We start from the raw sequence: 22297 nt of genomic DNA, 5'->3' as shown, positions 1-22297 counted from the left end.
ACCGTCCGCATGACGCATGATGCGTAAATCTTGGTATGTTTGTTCAACGCTCGGGTTTTCAACATCTACAGGATCTTGGTTACAGTTGATAGTCTCCTCAACCCTAATAATTTCATATAAGTAAATTGAGTTTGTTATTTTATTTCAAATATAAATAACAAACTGTTTAAACTGATTCAACTTCACCAGTACTACGTGGCTGGCTGTAAGGCAACAAACGATAGAAAAAAAATTTACAGTAAAAGTTTCTCTTTAAAAAATTTTAGTTTGACACTACTTTGAAAATAAAGCTCATGTCATGGTTGCCCATGACATCTATCTATCTAGCATTTTTTTTTATTTTATGGCAAAGGAGGACAAACGAGCGTACGGGTCACCTGGTGTTAAGTGATCACCGCCGCCCACCTTCTCTTGCAACACCAGAGGAATCACAGGACCGTTGCCGGCTTTTAAGGAAGGTGTACTCGTTTTTTTTGAAACTACCCATGTCGTATCGTCCCGGAAACACCGCACAAGGTGGCTCCGTCCACAGGTTTGTAGTACGTGGAAGAAAGTTCCTTGAAAACCGCACTGTGGAGGACCACCACAGATCCAGATTGTGAAGATGATATCGTTGCTATTTGATGATGATTACGTCGATATCGTCGATATTTGTTGCGTTGAAATAGCTCTTTGCAACACGCCCCGTGATAAATGCGGTAGAATGAAGCGAGCGACGTAACGTAACATCTCTACGCAACTTCAAGCATGTCGAAATGTACTTCGGTTTCTTGATTGTAGGGACATTTTTCACCTGCTAGAGGAATTATATGGATCATTATATAAAAAAGGATTGTGTGGTTCCATGAAACCACGGTAAAACTGAAACTTTTTTTCACATTATAGACATTGAACTAAAAATTTTTGGAATAATAGTTCATTAAGGGTATAAAAATCGCTTTATCAATCTTAATTTTATACTTGGAAAATTGGAATGATAATGGGAAATAATAAAAGCAGACTATGTCTCCAACTAAATGAGTAATAGTCTATACACTACACGGTCAGGTGCTGCGAACTATAGGCGCCGCCCGACCGTCACCCGACATGCAACACACAGACGAAAAAGTTTGAGACGATGTAATAAAAGTTTCACTTTAAAAAATACTTACGTATACAAAGAGCCTCTAAGTGGAACATTGTTATATTCGGCGCACTGTTGTGCTCTGAAGTCCCCAGAATCTTCTGGACAATCTTGAGTTTGACACGAGAAGAACTTAGTATTACCGCCAGTACAGCGAGCTCTACCATCTGGTCTGAAATATTCGGAAAATTATGATAACTTAATTTTTGCATTAATTATTGGTTAACTTAACATCTATGCATACTAATATGTAGGACACAAATTAATTTGTAAACAAATTTTATGAACAATGCGGGACTTGGACCAGCGAGCGACCTCTCGCGTTCCGTGCGAGCGCTCTTCCACTGAGCCACCCATTCGAGTGACGTATCGTGTCTTTGTTCAACTCTCAGGTTGTGGCTTCATCTACAGGATCTACTTTACACTTAATAACCTACTCAACTTTCATTGTTTTTTTATAAGATACATAATAGCTTTAAGGGTAAATATACACTTCTATAATAAAGTCCCAGCCACTGTTCAGGCATTATCTATAAATAAATTTAAATGTTTTATTAAAAAATGGCTCTGTCGTAAATCCTACTATTCCACAGCTGAATATCTAAGTGATCAGACAGCCTGGGACTAGATTATGATTGTTTTATAGCGATAGAAATGACTGTACAATATTGTATATTTTTATTGAAAAGAGCGCAAAAAAAGAATGCTGGAGAGTTTCATGTGCCGCTTCTTCTCTCTCAGAGTGCCATTTGTTTCCAAAGCGGTAGTTAGTATCTAGTATATTAGAAATGACATCAAAAAGAATTCTAAAGGAATCAATTTGAGGAAATAAATACCTTTTATGCCTTTATAACTTCCATATTTGCTTATCAGGAAATTTACTTGAGATGTCGCGAATAATTATCATATACATATATTGAGCAGGTTATCACTTTAAAAAAATAAAATTAAAAAATTGTACTACAATTAATCTCCAAGTGCCCCAAGTAAAACTTCTTTAGGCGTGACTTGGGGGTAACTAAGAATATTTTTCTGACGGAAGTAACGTTAGTACTTCCGGCAGAAAAAAGTCAATTGAAACAATTTTTAAACCGTTATAATTTAATGGTTTAAAAAATTGTTTCGAATTGCTCAGTAATATTTATTGGAAATCTCCAAATGTATTTGTTCATCTAAGTCTACTTTGTAATAAATAATAAATAAAAGTTCTGTCTGACGTTTGCGACATTCGTTAATTTTTCTTCGTCCATCGGACAGGCAAAAGGTCCGAGCCCATAGAGCCATATTCGTTAATATTTAATAACACCGTTATATTAATATGTGTGATATTAATAATTTAATAATTATTATTCAATTATTTATTTATAACATGGCTTTAATTAATGTAAGTATATATTTAATGGTATAAATTAAATCTTCTTGTCTTTTTAAGAATATTTGTTATATACTAGATGTCCTATAATAGGTGGGACAAACAATGGCAAACGAATATAACATATTTTGTCTATGAGCTTTCAGATAAGCAAAAAAAGTATATATATGTAATCTGTTAATTATTCCTAAAGTTAATTATAATTAAGTAAAACTTCAATCGCGTGTAAAGATTACACGCACACACTTCCATGTGACAATATACGTTTTATGACTGACTCGTACCAAATCTACGACTTACGATATTACTATGTCTGTGTATGTCGGTATTGGCTTATAAAACTTCAAAACGGCTTGCACGATTGTGATGAAAATTGGTGAGTAGTTAGATCGTGGGACTCTCTAATGGATAGACTATATGCTGCCCGTGACTTCGTCCGCATAAAATTTACAATAGTTCATTTACTGAAACTCTTTAAATTTTCGAGATACCTCGAATACGATCCTATTTCTTTTGCTACCAAATGTGTATGTAATATTTCAGGATTGGAGTTGACAGACAAACAAAAAAAAATTCATATATTAAATATTTGAATTATTTTCAGTTGGTAATAAATAGTCATAAGTTTTAAACCTTTATATTTTAAAATAATGAATTTTAACAATATATACTATAGCCCAAATGATTACGAAACTGAAGTGGCAGTGGGCAGAGCACATAGCTCGACGGACAGATGGCCGGTGAAAAGTTGAGGTTGACAGTTAGCCTCTATTTTGAGCAATGAACGCACACTCACACAAAGTGACATACAAATCGCGAGTATAAGACGTCGCCTGTCACGCACACTTAAGTAATAAACCTGGACTGTTTTCATCGGTTGTCTAGCAGCAAGAGTATTTAGACGTATTAATTATCTAAGTTCTTACCCTATGTCTAGACATATTCTCTTCTGGCTGGCTACTCCGCCGCCACATGTCCTTGAGCACGGCGACACTTTCCCCCACTCCCCCCACGGCCCTGTGCCCTCTCCCCCCGGAATCACGTACGATGATGACAGAAAGAGACCTGCACCATTGCGTCTGTGCCTTATGCGATGACCGTTTACCTGAAATCATCATAAATTTTATGTTTATTATGTTGAACACATTTGAGGGTTCTGGAGGTTCCCTGAGAGATCGATTCAGAAATGAGGAGATCCGTAAGAGAACCAAAGTGACTGGCATAGCACAAATGATTGCGAAACTGAAATGGCAGTGGGCAGGGCACATAGCTCTACGGACAGATGACCATTAGGGCATTAAAGTCCTCGAATGGTGACCACGTACCGGAAGACGCAGTGTTGGTAGGCCCCCCACAAGATGGACCGACGATCTGGTCAAGATCGCCGGAATACACTGGATGAAGGTAGCACAGGACCGATCGTCGTGGAGATATACCAGTGGGAGGCTCCTTTGCACCGGATGCCGGCTAGATTATCGGTACCACAACGGCGCCTATTTCTGCCGTGAAGCAGTAATGTGTAAGCATTACTGTGTTTCGGTCTGAAGGGCGCCGTATCTAGTGAAATTACTGGGCAAATGAAACTTAACATCTTAGTCTCAAGGTGACGAGCGCAATTGTGGTGCCGCTCAGAATTTTTGAGTTTTTCAAGAATCCTGAGCGGCACTGCATTGTAATGGGCAGGGCGTATCAATACCATCAGCTGAACGTCCTGCTCGTCTCGTCCCTTATTATCATAAAAAAAAGATCTTTGGGGGAGGCATTTGTCCAGCAGTGGATGTCTTCCAGCTGATGATGATGTTGAACACCACTAGCTAATATTTGATAAACTCTGAATTGTCATTTTTACAATGACATTTCTTTGTTTACATTTTTGATCTCGAATTACATTTCGGAGTATAGTTAAGCATTCATCCCCACTCTGTGATTTACGTGAAAACGTGTCTATATTAAAACAACTTTCAAAAAATTACGTATGAGCACTTAAGGCATGCAATGCATAGTTGGATCTCCCAAACTTTTTAAAGTAATTAAAATAATAAGAACTCTTATATCATTTATACGTCTAGATAGACTATGAAAGTTGTGAAAACGTCGAAAAAATCCTAACCTCTACTTTGAGAAATGCACGCACACTAACACAAAGTGTCATACAAATCGCGACTGTAAGACGTAGCTTGTCACGCACACTAAACTAATATTCCTGGCCTGATTTCACCGGTTGTCTAACAGCAAGAGACTCTATCTAAACGTATAAATTACTAGCTGACCCAGCAAACGTTGTATTGCCGATATTAAAATCGCGATACAAAAGTAACTGTTGATCGTAAATGGGTGAAAATTTGAAGTTGTATGTATTTTTTAATGCTGACTCATAATCAAACAAATTTAAAAAAAAATGTCAAAAAAAAAATAAAAAAAAAAAAATCGTGTGGACCACCCTTAACTTTTAGGGGGATGAAAACTAGATGCTGTCCGATTCTCAGACATACCCAATATGCACTCAAAATTTCATGAGAATCGATCAAGCCGTTTCGGAGGAGCTCAATGTTTAACACCATGACACGAGAATTTTATGTATTAGAAGATATAAGTAAGAACCAATACATTCGTTTACACATTCACAAACTTAAGTACCGCTCTATACTTGGCAGTTAAGTAATGACATAAGTGTGTGCATAGCGTTGCATATGCACTTGCAATCACTTAAGTATTTATGTTGAGTTTCCTGTGCCCACCTGAGTGCACTGAGCAAATAAGATTTCAATGGCAACGCTTCCACCTGAAATATAATAATTGGAACTTTCAAATCAAGTTTTGTTATTACTAGATATTATGGGGCAACGCTGCCGATATTAATACAATATTTGTGCTGCAGAAGAGGGCTATTCACGCTATTTATAACCTAGGTCCTAAAGAATCATTGAGAGCAAAATTCAAAGACATTAACATCTTGACTGTTGCTTCTCAATATATTCTTGATAATGTAATATATGTTCATAGTCACATAAGTAAATTTGCTAGAAACTGTCATAACCATAATGTTAACAACAGGAACAGACATAAGCTTATAATGCCTACTGCTCGGCTAAGTCGAGTTAGTAAGTCTTTTGTGGGGTGCAGAAAATGTTCAAAACAAAAGTATGACGTTATTGAAAAGAATTGTTAAAAAACGTTTGTGAGGTAAAGTTTACTATAACATAAATGACTTTCCTAATGATACCACAGATTGGGAATAGAGCGACCGCCCTCAGGCTATTAAATAATTAGTTTTATTGTACTATATTACTTAGTAAACATATTTTTAATGATAAAGAGCCCGCTGAGTTTGTTGCGCCTATTCTTCCCGACCCTGAGAATTTTGGAATGGGTGGTAGTTTTTTTGACTTTCAATAAGTGATGTCAGGCTATTAAATAATAATAAATTTTATTGTACGATATTACATTGTAACCATATTTTTATTAAAAAAGAAAGAAGCTCGCTGAGTTTGTAGCGCCCGTTCTATTCAGGTCTGAGGCATACTTTTTCGAATGGGTGGTAGTTTTTGACTCTCAATAAGTAATATCATATCCTAATTTGAATTTGTATATATGAGAATGTGGGTGGCAGGGATCACTTAACATCAGGTGATATGATCGTTTACCCTTCGCTTTGAAAACATAAAGTTGGAGACAAAGTTATAAATAGCAATGAGCTTATTATATTTAGCTGTGCTTCATTTAGCTTATGTTGATGACTTCATCGAGCTGATTGTGGGCTGTGGTGTATTGTCCTCATCAAATTTAGGCGCCTGTTCTTATATCAATTAAAATTAACTCGAATAATAGTTCGCGGTACACAATAAAATCTCAAGTGTTATAGAACACATGTACATGCAATACAATAAGGGGTATTAGAACACGAATGTGGGTATAATATATAATTATATAGTTATAATAGTATCACATGAGTGTTTAATACCTAATTATCAACAGTTGCATACAAGACTTTGTCTACACCCATAATATGAATCCTCTAAAAGATTCTGAAACAGCTTACCGCTAACATTAAAACAGCCAGTCCTAGTAGTAACCTAATATCATCCATTACTGATTATATACAAATAAACTAAGTATTAATAAAATAATTATTTATTTTATCTACACCCATGCTCAAAATCCTTTATTGCAGCGCTTAAAATATCTGGCGGTGTGCTGTCAAAACTTGAATCGCTCATAATTTGTACACAAAACAATAAAAATATCGAATCTATACATAGTTGGATACTCGTATAACAATATTACTCGTACCCCAGAAATCTAGAAATTGGGGAGGACACTACCGGAGATGGTCATATGAACTAAGGACGATAGCAGGCATGACATGGTCTAGGATAGCTTAAGATAGAAAAGAGTGGAAGAAGTTGGAAGAGGCTTTTGTCAATAGACAAACAGACAGTAACAGATGTTTAATTAAGGATAGTATGTGAAGATATATGTAAAGAACATGCCCATTCTATGTACAGAAACATAGTAAATGAATTCTATAATAGAAAATAGGAGGATTTATTTATTTATAAGGTTAATTTACAATCACTTACAATAATACACACAAATATAAAAAGTAGAACTAAAAACTAGGAACTAAATGTAGTGATTACTTACAAATAAACACAGCATGCACAGAAGTAATTAATTTTAGGTATTAAATACAATAAGTTACAAATTAATCATTTTTTTTAATTAATAAATGAGTTATACACAGTTACATCAATTTTCCAATTATAACATTATTAAAGATTACCAATGATGCTGCAAATGGTCTTGCGGAATTTGGCTAAGGAATCAGCAAATATGTCAATATCAGCTAGGCTATAAGAATTTAAAATTTTACATAATCGAGGGACTGGGGAATTGGTACCTAGGATGGTTCGACGAAGTGGAGGATAAAGTGGTGTAAAGGATGAACGAATACGTAATTCGTACATCTCCGAAATTGTCAGTTTTGATTTCGATATTATTAAATGAAACGATATTATATTCGTCAACTTCCAGTAAATTACACCGTAGAAAATGTTAAAGATATAATATAAAGTGGGCGTTCCTCATTACTCATCAATCTACATACTGTGATATGATATAATAGATACGACAGTAATTGTGATTTGAATGACAAATGCTTACTTTAGGAACATAATAATAATATAAAAACTGTCTTTATTGATATTTTTGTATGCATTTTAATTATCTTTTCAAATCTTGATGCGCAAAAGTTTTTTTAAAATAATAAGGGACATGATTCCGAGCGACACTACAATAATTGCGCTCGTCACCTTGAGACATAACATGTTAAGTCTCATTTGCCCAGTAATTTGACTAGCTACGGCGCTGAAGGTTTTGATAATGTGTACACATTACTGCTTCACGGCTGAACTAGGCGCCGTTGTGTTACCCATAATCTAGCCAGCATCCTGTGCAAAGGAGCCTCCCACTGGTGATTGATTGCCTCACAATTCCAAACCTCCCACTGGGACTGTCTTTATTGATATTTTTACATGCAAAAGTTTTTTATGACAATAACGGACATGACGAGGAGGACTTTCAGCTGATAATAATTGATACACCTTGCCCATTAAACTGCAGTGCCGCTCAGGATTCTTGAAAAACCCAAACATTTTGTGCGGCACTACAATAGCGCCCGTCACATTGAGACATAAGATGTTAAGTCTCATTTATAGCTACTGCGCCAAAGTAGGTAGCTAAAATCTGTTATACTATTTAATAAGTTAAGTTTGTGAGGTTGTATGTATGCTGTAATATCTGGATCCACTGAACCAATTTTGGAAATTCTGATACCAATAGATAGCCACATTATTTGTGATCGTCAGAAGCTCTAATAGTTAATAATATATTATTAACCCAGAAAATGTAAATTTTTTGTTGTAGTCGGATTTGTAAAGAAGGTAAGTCAGAGAAAAAACAGTCGAACTAAAACGTTTCTTACGAGATGTACGACTGTTTTATTTATACTTATGCAAAATGTATGTGGCAACTAATATGGTTGCACTGGTAAATACAGACGAAGTCGCGGGTAAAAACTAACTAGGAAATAAATTAAATGAGTGGGAGGCCCCTTTGCACAGGATATCGGCTAGATTTTGAGTACCACAACGGCACCTATTTCTGCCGTGAAGCTGTAATGTGTAAGCATTGCTCTGTTTCGATCTAAAGGGCGCCGTAGCTAGTGAAATTACTGGACAAATGAGACTTAACATCTCATGTCTAAGGTGACTAAGGTGAATTTTTGGGTCTTTCACGAATCCTGATTGGCACTGCATTGTAATGGGCAGGGCGTATCAACTACAATCAACTGAACGTCCTGCTTATCCCTTATTGTCATAAAAAAAGTTATATTTTGTTTCGATAACCGAAGCGAAATTATGTACCTTTGCTATGTATGTTATAAAATTAAGCGTCTCCAAATTATATTTTACCCGAGTCTCAAGCCTAACGAAATTGAAAGCAATTTGTGTCGTAAGCCGTTGTACGCGTTGGCATTATTTATAGCATTTTTAACTTTAACCCGTGACTTTCCCGTTCGAGCGTCCCGTGGGAACCATAGATGATCATGTTTCTGTCAAGAATGGAGTAATATACCGGATATAGAAACGTATTTAAAGATTCGATCATAAATACTCGTGTGTTCGACAATTTGAAGTTTTAACGAAACTTGATGGCCGTATATTGACAATTTAATGGTTTCGTTTACCTGATGAAAATATTCTACTTTAATGCTTCTCCTGGTTTACGAACATAATCGTGTAAGTTGTGTTTAACGCACCTCTAATATACTAATTTGATTTTCACCAATATTTATTGTCGATGCGGGACTCGAAGCCGCGCCTCTGGGGTTCCGTCCGAGCGCTCTTACAAACTGAGCTAACGGTCCGAGTTTTTTTTTATGAAATTAAGGGACGAGACGATCAAGACATTCAGCTGACGGTAATATACACGCCCTGCCCATTACAATGCAGTGCCGCTCAGGATTCTTGGAAAAACTCAATAATTCTGAGCGGCACTACAATTCGCTCGTCACCTTGAGACATAAGATGTTAAATCTCATTTGCCCAGTAATTTCACTAGCTACGGCGCCCTTCAGACCGAAACACAGTAATGCTTCGTCCATAAATTTTGGTATAAATTAAATATGTCATCTTGAAGTGATATCCCTCAATTCTAGAATTATATATTCAAATTGCGTATTAGGAAATTGACTCAAGATGTCGCTAATTGCAAATCTAAATCGACGAGATGAATGGAACTTGAGAGCCGCGGGTTCGAGTCCCGCATCCATTAATTTTGATACAAATTTGATATGTTTATGAGAGCCGGCTTATCTTATAAACTACTAGAACATGTATACACCATACAAGCTGAAGTAAACGGATAACGTGGATATTTCATTACAAGGCAGTGCCGCTCAGGATTCTTGGAAAAACTCAATAATTCTGAGCGGCACTACAATTGCGCTCGTCACCTTGAGACATCAGATGTTAAGTCTCATTTTCCCAGTAATTTCACTAGCTACGGCGCACTTCAGACCGAAACACAATATTGCTAACACATTACTGCTTCACGGCAGAAATAGGCACCGCCCATAACCTACCCGGCATCCTGTGCAAAGGAACCTCCCACTGATATTCCTAATTATGAAGTTCTTTGTATCAAATATGTAACCGAGTGTCAGTCAGTTTAATTAATTTATTGATATTCATTTTTACCATAGATAATTAAACTAATAGACAGAGAGTCAACTAGAGTGTCCGACACTGGTATTTTGATGATGACTTATGGTCACTGTCAAGGCCTTGTTCGATGACTAGCTCTTCGCATTCTTGCAAATTAACTACTATTTATTAAAAGGAGACATTGTGGCTATTATTGTATACAAACATTCTCGACTTTTTTCCCAATGGTTTTTCACGCTAAATCAATATTTTTACAAAGTTTTTTTTCCAAAAAGTGTTTAAGTATATATATTTATTTTTTAATTAATTATTCATCGCGTTCGCTAGTCATGAGCATGTCGGTGACGCGAACTCGAAAAAATTTATACTGACGTTTTCACTTCAATAATAAATTTTCTATTGCTACAGTTATAAAGACCGTGATGAATGGTATTATAATGAGAAGATATGGCATCCTAAAATCATGTAGTTAAATATTTGTAACACAAGATTTAAATCATTATGCGTTACATAACACCGAAAGTGCTTAAAAATTCCGTTAAAAATACCAATTCCGGTTCCGTCCGTGCGCTCTAACTAACTGAGCCAACCGTCCGAGTGACGCATCGGCCGAAATTTTGGTATGTCTTGTCCAACTCTCAGGTTGTGGCTTCATCTACAGGATCTACTTTACATTTGATAACCTGCTCAACGCCAGTAATTGCATATTAAGAAATTGACTTGAGATGTCGCTCTTGCGAATCTAAACAATTTGTTATTTTTAATTCATATTCCTCACATCTGGGATTATCTATACAAATTAATTTGTACTAAAAATTCATTGACGATGCGGGACTCGAACCCGCACCTCTCGGGTTTCGTCCGAGCGCTCTTACCAACTAAGCCAACTAGAACAAAGAAATTTTGGTATTGTCTTGTTCAACTCACAGGTGAAACCACCGAAAGTGTTTGTTGAAGATCAACTTACGTTGTGAGTGAAGTGATGTCTGGAGTGTGTCCACGATATACAGTTGCTGAATACGATGACTGCCACCAGCAGGGAACTGGAAATAAAACAATTTCTTTTAAATAACATCTTTTACCAGTGGGAGGCTCCTTTGCACAGGATGCCTGGAAACACAAATCTGTAAAAATTATTGTGTTTTGGTCTGAAGGGTGCTGTAGCTAGTGAAAATACAGAGTTCTAAGGTTTTTTCAAGAATACTGAGCAGTGCCGTGCTTTTTAATGGGCACGGCGTATCAATTACCATCAGCTGAACGTCCTGCTCGTCTCGTCCCTTATTATCACAAAAAAACTAGGATATGCTATTCGACACACAGAGATTGGCTGTAAAGCATCACGCTTTGCATAAAGAACTAAAACAATTGAAAGGTACTGTGTTACAAAAATTCAACACCTTAATGCGATCTGCTTGGAAAGCTTTCCAAACCTCAATCTTGCTCCTTGAGCAAGAGCTCAAACCCAACATTGAACGCGAAATAGCAGCCGTTTCGGCCGAAATGTGTGGCTGAGTCATGGAAAATTGGGTCCAACGAATCGATCGCTGCAAACGTGCCCGCGGTGGCCATATGAGCGAAGTCGAATTCCATTCATATACGTTTTGAATGTACTTCAACCCGATAGTAAAGTTTTTGAAATATCTCAAATGGTTTTCATTTTATTTTGAAACAAATTTGTCAAGTACATATTGGAAGGCCCATTATAAAATTTATTGAATTCCTATAACGCTAACATGTCAAGACAATATATAAAGATAAATTAATTCCACAACTCATTACAGACTACAATACAGTCACTTCAATATAATCACTAAAATACGAATTGTATTTAAGTGTAATTTATTTTAGTGTTGATATCACGATAGACAAAACTTTATCATAAATTGTATAGATTCTAGATTTGAAAAGAAGAAAGAAAAATTATGTTACATATTAAAATGGTAATTCTCAGAACTGTAATTGAAAATAAAAAAAAACTCATAATGTTCATAATTTCGTGAACCATACAATACATATAAAGTGCTTTACATTTGTTTTTGAGTAGTTTGTACTATTTTTACTAAATGTTTTATATTATATATCTAATATATAAAATTCTTATGTCGCGGTGTTTGTAGTTAAACTCCTTCGAAACGGCTAGACCGATTCTCATGAAATTTCGTGTGCATATTGGGTAGGTCTGAGAATCGGACAACATCTATTTTTCATCCCCCTAAATGTTAAGGGTGGTCCACGCCAATTTTTTTTTAAATTTTATTGACATTTTTTATAAATTCTTTGATTATTATATATATATATATATATATATATATAGTCAGCATTAAAAAATACATACAACTTCCAATTTTCACCCGTCTACGATCAACAGTTACTTTTGTATCGCGATTTTAATATCGGCAATACAACGTTTGCTGGGTCAGCTAGTTACTAATATATAAATTTAAAATAATCTATTGTTATTTTTAATGCTTCTCTAGCTACTACTACAGATGTGTAATGTTCTAGTAATTTCTGATCCTTATATCTAGGGGTGAGGTCCTGGTGATCTGTAATACAGGGTCAACCTACTTCAGACAACCTACTTCAGATACCTCACAAAATGCCAGCTGTTAAAAATGTAACATTTCTCCAAATGTTTTGAGTTTTCCTTAGTGTTAATTTCACACGAGTCTCGTGCTAGAGTTTGGCGAGTCAACATGTCCTGAGAATGCCTCATGTAGAGGCGAAACACGTGTCGATATTTTTTTTTTAATATTGACACACTTTATCACAAATTATCTTGTATAAATATCATCTTATATCAAAATTGTTTGTAACACTTCTGTACTGTTTTAGCCTTAAGATTTTTGAATGAGGAGTAAATAAATAGATATATTATTATAAATTTTCTACGAAATCTATTAGCTTGTGTTTTAATCTCCAATTTTACTTTTCACTATTTCTCCACGGGGTTCCTAGTCCAAAACATCAATAATACCGAAAGAAAGGAATCTTCGAGTTAAAAAAAAACAAGCAAGATAACAACCATACTTCACAGAATGTTAACAAGATGACAGAGGCGTTCACAGGAACACGTACCGCGTAGATTCATGAGAGGAGATAAGGCTTCACTTTATCAACTTGGAAATATCTCCCGACGATTTACCACTCCTTGATAATAATTACTATTTTTCTGAATGCATAGCTATTAATTAATTAATTTTGTTACTAAGGTACATACTACAAGAAACACAGTATTATACATAAACATTCATATGGTAAGTGATGCCTCACTTATAGGCGAAAATTACATGTTATTTAACTTAATAAGCCACAAAAGAAAATAAGGACTTTGTATAAAAGGCATTTATCTTCTCAAAATTGATTCCTTTAGAATTCTTTTTGATGTAACTTCTAATATACTAGATACTGCTACCGTTTCGGAAACAAATGGCGCTCTGAGGGAGAAGAAGCGGCGCAAGAAACTCTCCCAGCATTATTTTTTGCGCTCTTTTCAATAAAAATATACAATATTGTACAGCATTTCTATCGCTATAAAATTATCACAATCTAGCTATATACAGCGCGGTACAATAGCGACATTAAATGCGAAATTAATCTAAATACAAAAATAGATTGAGGTCATCACTTGAAACCCTTGAAAGAACCCTTATTTATTTATTTTTATTGACACACAATAAAAATAAATAAATTTTGACATACTTTTACACAAATTATCTTGCCCCAAACTAGGAATAGCCTGTACGTACTATGTGTTTCAAGATAACGATATATTTAATATACGATATACTTACTTAAACATACTTAAATACAAATAAATATCCATGACTCGGAAAGAAACATCCATAATCATCATATAAATGTTTGCACCTAGATAGGAACCCGGGACTTCCAGCTCAGTAGTCAGGGTCACTAACCACTGGACTATAGGGGTTGTCAAAGAAGTAAATTGCGATCAAATATGTCAATTTCATAATGATGTATGTTAAATTCCCTGGTGCTTCTATTCAAGGGAAAGTAATAATTTAAATTGGATGCTGTATAAGTACAAAGTTACTGTTCATCTTCAAGTGTATCTAGGATGCTTTTAAGATTTTCCACCAGAAAATCTTGTAAGATATTGATTGAGATTTTATTATTATTTAGTAACACTCTAAGGCAAAATTAAATTGTATAACTTTCTCAAAATAATCGCATAAATTGATAGCTTATTTGATAAGGGCTCGAAACCCTTAGCTAATAAACGGGCGGGCGACTAATCAAAAAAGGCTTCAGCAACCTTGGGTATCCCCAGAAAAGTCTTTGAAGATTATAGGATTAGATTATAAGGACTCCGCGCCGTGATATTAGCAAGTGATGCACTATTATGCTAGTGTGTGTGCGGTTACGGCGGATACTAGTTACACAATTTTTTCTCCCTCTCATCCCTTTCTTTTATACTTTTTCACAACGCACGACGGCATTTTTAAAATATTTTATTGCGACGCAAACTGATCTGTCACAGACGATGGCAAATCTTATAATGGCGGCCGATCGGCTTGTATTAGTGTAAGTGTATGCGTGGGACTATGTATTTACACGTTTACCGACTTGTTTTGGTGCCTCACTGTTATGTAGGGTGACACGGAGTCCTTCTTATTTTACTCCGCCGTGTATCTTTGATGTTTATTTATTTATGTTCTTTATTAGGACCAATAAACACTAACACAACATTTTATTATAAGAAAACTTATAAATATAAAACTTAATTAATTGTGAAACAAACTAAATTAGCCACAGATGAAATATACAAAGGCATAAACACGTAACATAAGAAACAATCAAAATTTTGTGTTTCGGAACTATTAAGTATGAAAGCATTACGCAGTTTATGATTGCTGTGTTACGAGTAAATTACATTTATTTCATCAGTTATTCCCTTTAAGTTTATATAATTATTATACCTTTTTTATGACATTATTTGACGAGACGAGCAGGACGTTCAGCTGATGGTTATTGAAACGCCCTACCCATTACACTGCAGTGCCGCTCAGGATTCTTGCAAAACCTAAAAATTCTGAGTGGCGCTACAGTTGCGCACGTCACCTTGAGACATAAGATGTTAAGTCTCATTTGCCCAGTAATTTCACTAGCTACGGCACCCTTCAGACCGAAACACAGTAATGCTTACACATTACTGCTTCACGGCAGTAAAAGACGTCGTTGTGGTAGCCGGGATCCTGTACAAAGGAGCCTAGATTATTTATTTAGTCTACTGCCAAAAGCACGAATTATTGTCGACTTAATTCAAGTTCAATATAACTTCAAGAAGAGTTAAGCAACAATTAACAAGTTAAGTCTGTAGTTGTTTTGTTATTTTACATTAAAATAATTAGAGCTAATGTTTAGTGAATGGAAACATGTTAAGCAACCCGTGGGTTTTCTTAAGTGGGATCGTATTACTGTGGTGACAATAATTTATCATCACGCCAATCCCTGCCTATTTAACACTACATTGCATAATTAGCTTCAAGTTAACTTTTAAACTTTATGATTTTAATTAAAATCTCAACAAATCAAATCTTTATATACATAATTCTTCAATACGTGTGTTGACAGCGAACTCCTCCTAAACGGCTGGACCGATTTGAATGAATTTTTCTGTGTGTGTTCAAGTGGATTCGAGGATGGTTTAGATTCACAATTGAACTACCTCCAAAACGGCTGGACCAATTGTGATAATTTTTTGTGTGTTTCATTGAATTATAGATTGATCAAATTGGTGAAATTCGTCAAAACGGGCACAAAACGGCTAGTGTTTCACATAGGCGCACCACAACGATGGAACGGCAAGTGGCATATCTACCATATATGAAAGGGGTCACTGATAAAATAGGCAGGATACTGAGGAGGAAGTATGATATAAAAACAATTTTTCAACCCCTCAAAAAATTGGTCGCCTACCTACGTTCACCAAAAGACAGTATCGCATACCAGTGCCCCGGGGTCTATAAAGTTGACTGCAGCTGCGAAAGCTGTTATATCGGACAGACAAAACGAGCTATTTCTCAACGCGTTAAGGAACAGATCAGCGCAATCAAAAATAACGATCCTAAAACAAATCTGCAATAGCCGAACACCTGCTTAAAGCCGGTACCAACCATTGGATCGAGCTGTACAACCCACGAGTGATCTGCTGAACGCCAATACATCCCACAGCTTGTTAAAGAAGCTATAGAAATTAAAAAGCATCCGAATAATTTTAATAGGGAGGATGGTTTTAGGCTAGCGCAAACATGGAATCCCGTGGTCACTCTCTGCAGTACGAATGCAATAAAAAGATCCGGACGCGTCGTCAGTAGTGTGTGTCGTGAATTAGGGAACCAAAGACCAAAACGAACTAGGCGAAAAATGGACAGATTGATGTACTATTAGTGTCAAGTGTCAATGTGTCAAGTGTTTCTCGCCGCCAGTGTAGTTCCGCCTTGACCACGATTCGTGCAATTGGATCGAAATATCGGCATCAAATATATACAATATATATCGTGAGTATCCGTCATAATAATTACAATGTTGAAGTTCCGCGATGATAAAAGTTTAAAAACATATGTCTCTGGTCGGCTAGTTAATAATAAAATGGTAATTATTTAGTTAAAGTCATTCATAAAATATTTCTTCAAAAGAAAAATAATTTAAACACATAATAATGTACCTAATCAAGGCAATTATTTCCGTATCAAGCATTTGTTTGTGCATGCTAATCTCAGAGACGGATAAATGCGTTCGACGGACGGAACGGATAAATGCGTTCTAAAATATAATTTCACTGTTGTGTTATGATAAGCTTACCTTAATATTTACCCCCTTATTCATAATAGTCTGCTAACTTAAAGCATTGCTAATTCTCACTCTGTCTTCTTCTATTGACCTATATATACCTAGACATATTGTGGTTGACCTGAATCCTACGAGATAAATCAAAATAATGTACTACAGTATTGTACATCTTAAAAAGTTAAAAAAATGTAAAAAAATCAGTTAATTGTTTACTCAAAGGATGATCCGAGTTCACAACAGATAAATCAAGCGCTCAACACCAATCATCGACCGAAAGCTTGTAACTATCGTTTAGTATTGTGTAGACGTCCAATTACGCATCATTCTCAGCCTCGTTTTTAAAGGTCCTTTTCCACAGACAGGCCGAGATGAGACCACAGATTAAAGAGTAATAATACACTTGTTTTACTTAGGCCGATATCTACACGGCATACATAGACTTTGCTCAGATTTTACTCAAGTAAAACTTAGCTTAGTGTGAGCTTTGCATAATCTTTGATTTCATTTTGACAGCTGAAATTATGCTGAGCGTAAGCAGACAGCCTAATGCAACAGTCAAATTTGTATTTTATCATATTCAACTAAGTTTTACGTGAGTAAAGTCTGAGCAAAGTCTAAGAACGCTCTATAGATCACAGCCTTAGTTAAACCTTTTAAAGACTTATTAAATAAATAGCTACTTTAGCTGCCCGCTAATATGATTTATTTTAGATTGTGCTTGAATCGTAGCTGCGTTGGATTCATAATACATTATTGGGTACCTACCTACTCAGGACTGTCTCGCCCCCAGTACGTGCTAGATCCTAGTGAAATATTTAATCAAAAATATTTTTTTAAAAGAATTGGTATTGAGAGACGTTGCAGTAGCAGATCCTACGAACAATAGCAACAACTCTGAACTAGCCTTAAATATTTTTTTTTAGATTTAAGTCGAAATGAAAAGCAGTCACAAACTTTGTTTATTAAAATATAGTATTATTTTATTATGTATTCTTTTTAGATTCTATATATTCTTTTATTCGATTTTTTTCCTATTTATTGATCCTTATTGCACTTAGAAAAGGCGGCGATACGGTATGCCATTTTTTATAAGTTACCCACAATAGGTGTTTTACAAAGTTTGTGTTAAGAGGGTGAAACCGCAGGGTAGGGTTTTTAAGTTACATTTATACTACGCCAAAGATAGAGAAGACAAAGTAAAGTGAGAAATTATTTATAGAAATTGCTAGTGATAATTTCAGTATCTTATGGCCCGGTGAGTGTAAAAGGTCCCTAACTCATACAATATCCCACGGGCGCAAGCGGGGGTTCCTTGAGGAATAAGAAAGGATAGTTAATTACTGAGCATGACTGATCATGAAGACTCACGCCCATCTTCAACCAGCTTAATTGGTTATTATGTTGAGAATTTATAGTATAAAGTTTAATAACAGACTTAAATTTTCAAGCTAACTGTATGTATGCTTTTCTTAAGACTTTTTAAGCGACTTCTAAAAGTAATCTTAACGATCTTAATAATTTGCAATTTTTTTAAAGTCACTGGAGCAACAACCTGAGAGATGTACAAGACATACCAAGATTTATGAACGATACGTCACTCGAACGGTTGGTTCCAGAGCGCTCGGACGGAAATCCGAGGGGTCGCGGGTTCAAGTCCCGCATCGTTCATAAATTTAATTTGTGTAAGGATCTCAATACATATTCATATTGTTGCATGAACTTTATGTAATTCGCTTGTCATCGCCATTTCATCGCTGTTGTCGTGTGACTCACAACTATAGTTTCACTCAAAAATAGTTTGAAGACAGTCATCGTAAGTGATGACGTATTCTTAGGACAATCACGTGACCCAGCTGACACGTGAAAAGGAGGACAAACGAGTGTACCCTGGGATCACCTGGTGCTTAGAGATCACCGCCGCCCACATTCTCTTGTAACAGCAGAGGAATCACACTAGGAATTCGGCGGCAGGAATCAGGTGAAACAGCTCTTCTGTAATTCTCTTCTGTTATGCTCTTCTTATTATACCATGAGTTCTAGTTTTAAGCTTGTCGTATTGAAATGTCAACGTGATTAATAATAATTATTGTTGTACAACAAATTTGACATTGATAGTTGAACTTGACGGCAGCAATGGTATCCTGCAGTAAGCTGATCCATATCGTGACGAGTATCCGCTCATCAGTTAAATACTTTCAAGGTATTTTTATATCACCTCAAAGGGACGAGCGTGGAGATAACTTTATAAAAGTAAATTAAAATGTAGTAGTTTTAATACTTATAGACTATTCTTAGCAATGCACGCACACTAACACAAAGTGACATACAAAGCGCAAGTGTAAGACGTAGCTTGTCACGCACACTAATAAACCTGGTCTGTTTTCATCTCTCTATTTATCTATTTCTGGCTCTATCTTAACGCATAAATTACCTAAGACTTGTGCTTAAAACGTAAGTACCTATTAATCCCTACTCTGTGCGTATATTATAATTTGTATGTTTAATCTTAATATACATATATAAATTACGTGACACGTTGTTTGTCCGCGATGGACTCCTAAACTAATGAACGGATTTTAATGGGCATCACTTCATGCAGTGCAATTTGGTCCAACTTGAGAGATAGGATAGATTTTATTTCGACTTGGGACCCATAAATATTTTTATTTTCAATATTTCTTTTGTATGGACATATTTTCTATGAGAGAATTTAGTGACGCACGCTTTGACAGTTCTGCTGTGAAACAATATCATTATAACAACATGGAGCATTCTTTACGAAATGATTCTTGATGTTTTGAAATATTATTGGCAAATTGCTTTAAAACAGTATTTTCTTTTTACTATCTACAGAACAACGTCTGTCGGGTCAGCTAGTATAATATATAATTTAGTAACTTTATGTTCCATTGTTTGATACATTTTCACTTGCTAGCAGCTTCATCTTCATAAAATTGTTGTTCGGTTGGATACCAACTGCCTAATCCAATGGGATGGGACGTAATGACGTCATTATTTTTGATGTCACTTTAAATACTACTACGGCTTGTGAAACAAATGGCGTTCTGAGAGACAAGCGGCGCCAGAAACTCTCCCAGCAATCTTTAGTGCACTCTTTTTAATAAAATATACAATATTGTACTGTCATTGTTATTGCTATAAAATAATCATAATCTAGTCCCAGTTTGTCCGATCGCTTAGATGTTCAGCTGACAGCTAGTTAGATTTACGACAGAGCCGTTTTTAATAAAACATTACAAAATGGCTCGTAAACGTAAAATTGATTAGAAAAAAACATTTACTTTCAGTACATATCAGCGAATTCATTATACTACATTGAATTACAGATCATTGCGTTAAATATTTTACATGTAAACTATCTCTAATACATTGCATACTCTCTCAATATTCATTTAAAATTGGTTTTGGACTAGGGTAAATACCAAAAGCACGGACGAGTAAAAAAAGAAGGACTCCGCGCCGTGATATTAGCAAGTGAAGCACCATTATGCTAGTGTGTGGATACTAGTTACACAATTTTTTCTCCCGTAAATTATCATATAAGGCCACAAATACTTATATAGTATCGTTTTTACACTTTTTCACAACGCACGACGGCATTTTTAAAATATTTTATTGAGACGCAAACTGATCTGTCACAGACGATGACAATTCTCATAATGGCCGCCTATCGGCCTGTAGTAGTGTATGTGTGTGCGTGGGGCTATGTATTTACACGTTAATCGGCTTGTTTTGGTGCTACACTGTTATGAAAGGTAGGAGTCCTTATTTTTTTACTAGTCCGTGACCAAAAGTGCATACGAAGTTTTCACCTCAGAAATAGACAATTCAAATTCACAGTAGAAAGCCTCATTTTATGCTAAATCTGAATTGTTTTCAACAGCCACGGCTCAGCGACTTGCAAGTCAATATTAGCATATGCAAACGTTGAAATTTGTCCGTTCGGTAAAGATTTGCTCAGACCTCTCGTGTGTACTGTTTATTTTGTGCGACGTATGTTGTATTGTTTGTAATACTTTACAAATTGTCATATTATATAACGCTATCTGAACCGACAGACGCTGTTCTTTCAATAGAAAACAAAATAATGTAAGTATTCGGGAATAATGTAGTCTAAAGACATCGGAAATCTGTAATCAGTTTAACCAGGGGGAAGCTCCTTTGCACAGGATTCCGGCTAGATTATGGGCACCACAACGGCGCCTATTTCTGCCGTCAAGCAGTAATGTGTAAGCATTACTATGTTTCGGTCCGAAGAACGCCGTAGCTTAGTAGGCAAATGAGACTTAGCATCTTACGTCTCAAGGTGACGAGCGCAATTGTAGTGCCGCTCAGAATTATTGAGTTTTTCAAGAATCCTGAGCGGCACCGCGTTGTAATGGGTAGGGCGTATCAATTACCATAAGGTAAACGTCCTGCTCATCTCGTCCATTATTTTCATAAAACAAAAATCAAAGGAAATGAGTTACAAATGAAACAATAAATTTATAAGGATTAATATCGTATTTGTGTAAACAGCTTATACATTACCTTTTTATAAATGAAATTCTTAAGTATTAAAATGCATATTATCCTTAAGAGATATATATATGCCATCGTGGACTTTTCTGTAGACCTATATAAGATACACAATGCCACCTTAGATTATTTTGTTATATCTAAATGGGCTTAGACAGCATTTTCGTTGAAAGTTCCCAGACGGCCTATTTTTTTCCGAGACCTCCTAAAAATAAATATCTTTAATGTATTATACAAATGATTTAAGTTTTCTTTAGTGTTAATTCCGCCAATATTTGTCCTCAAAACAATTCGAGACGCGTTTCGCCTCTACACGAGGCATCCCCAGGGCGTGTCGTCTCGCCAAAATCTGGCACGAGACTCAAGCGTCTTGAGACAAATATTGACGGAATTAACACTGAAGAAAACTTAAATCATTTGTATAATTATTATGGATTTCCGCAAACAATTCGCAATACCAAAAGTACTTAAAAACCGAGTGTTATCCAGAAAATATTGTTTTATATCGCTGACACGAGCAAATTATCTTCTTATGTTTCTCAAACGATCCCGATAAATATCCCACTTATAAACACATAAAGGCTAGTAGGATAGCCTGGAAAATGAGCACATTATATTTTATGGGACCGTTGCTCTAAGGATAATATTTCCAGGCGTGAAGCTATTATTACAGATTCGCTTTGACGCGATGTGCTAAACGAGGAGCCTGTAAGAAATAAT

At 35.7% G+C, this 22297-nt stretch overlaps 1 protein-coding gene across 1 annotated transcript in view; it reads right to left on the bottom strand.

Moving 5' to 3' along the window:
* Positions 1 to 22297, bottom strand: part of LOC126966092 (papilin-like) — a 103646-nt gene that overhangs the window by 23318 nt on the left and 58031 nt on the right. Inside the window, exons 2-4 of the mRNA XM_050809967.1 lie at positions 11190 to 11265; positions 3422 to 3600; positions 1152 to 1295 (exon numbers count right to left, since the gene is read on the bottom strand). Of these exons, the coding sequence (XP_050665924.1) occupies positions 1152 to 1295; positions 3422 to 3600; positions 11190 to 11265 (399 nt within the window). The remainder of the gene's footprint in view (positions 1 to 1151; positions 1296 to 3421; positions 3601 to 11189; positions 11266 to 22297) is intronic.

This window comes from Leptidea sinapis, chromosome 9 (genome assembly GCF_905404315.1).
Source record: "Leptidea sinapis chromosome 9, ilLepSina1.1, whole genome shotgun sequence".
Lineage (NCBI taxonomy): Eukaryota > Metazoa > Arthropoda > Insecta > Lepidoptera > Pieridae > Leptidea > Leptidea sinapis.
Note: the sequence above shows the minus strand (reverse complement) of the source record. Positions and strands in the feature narration are given on the sequence as shown.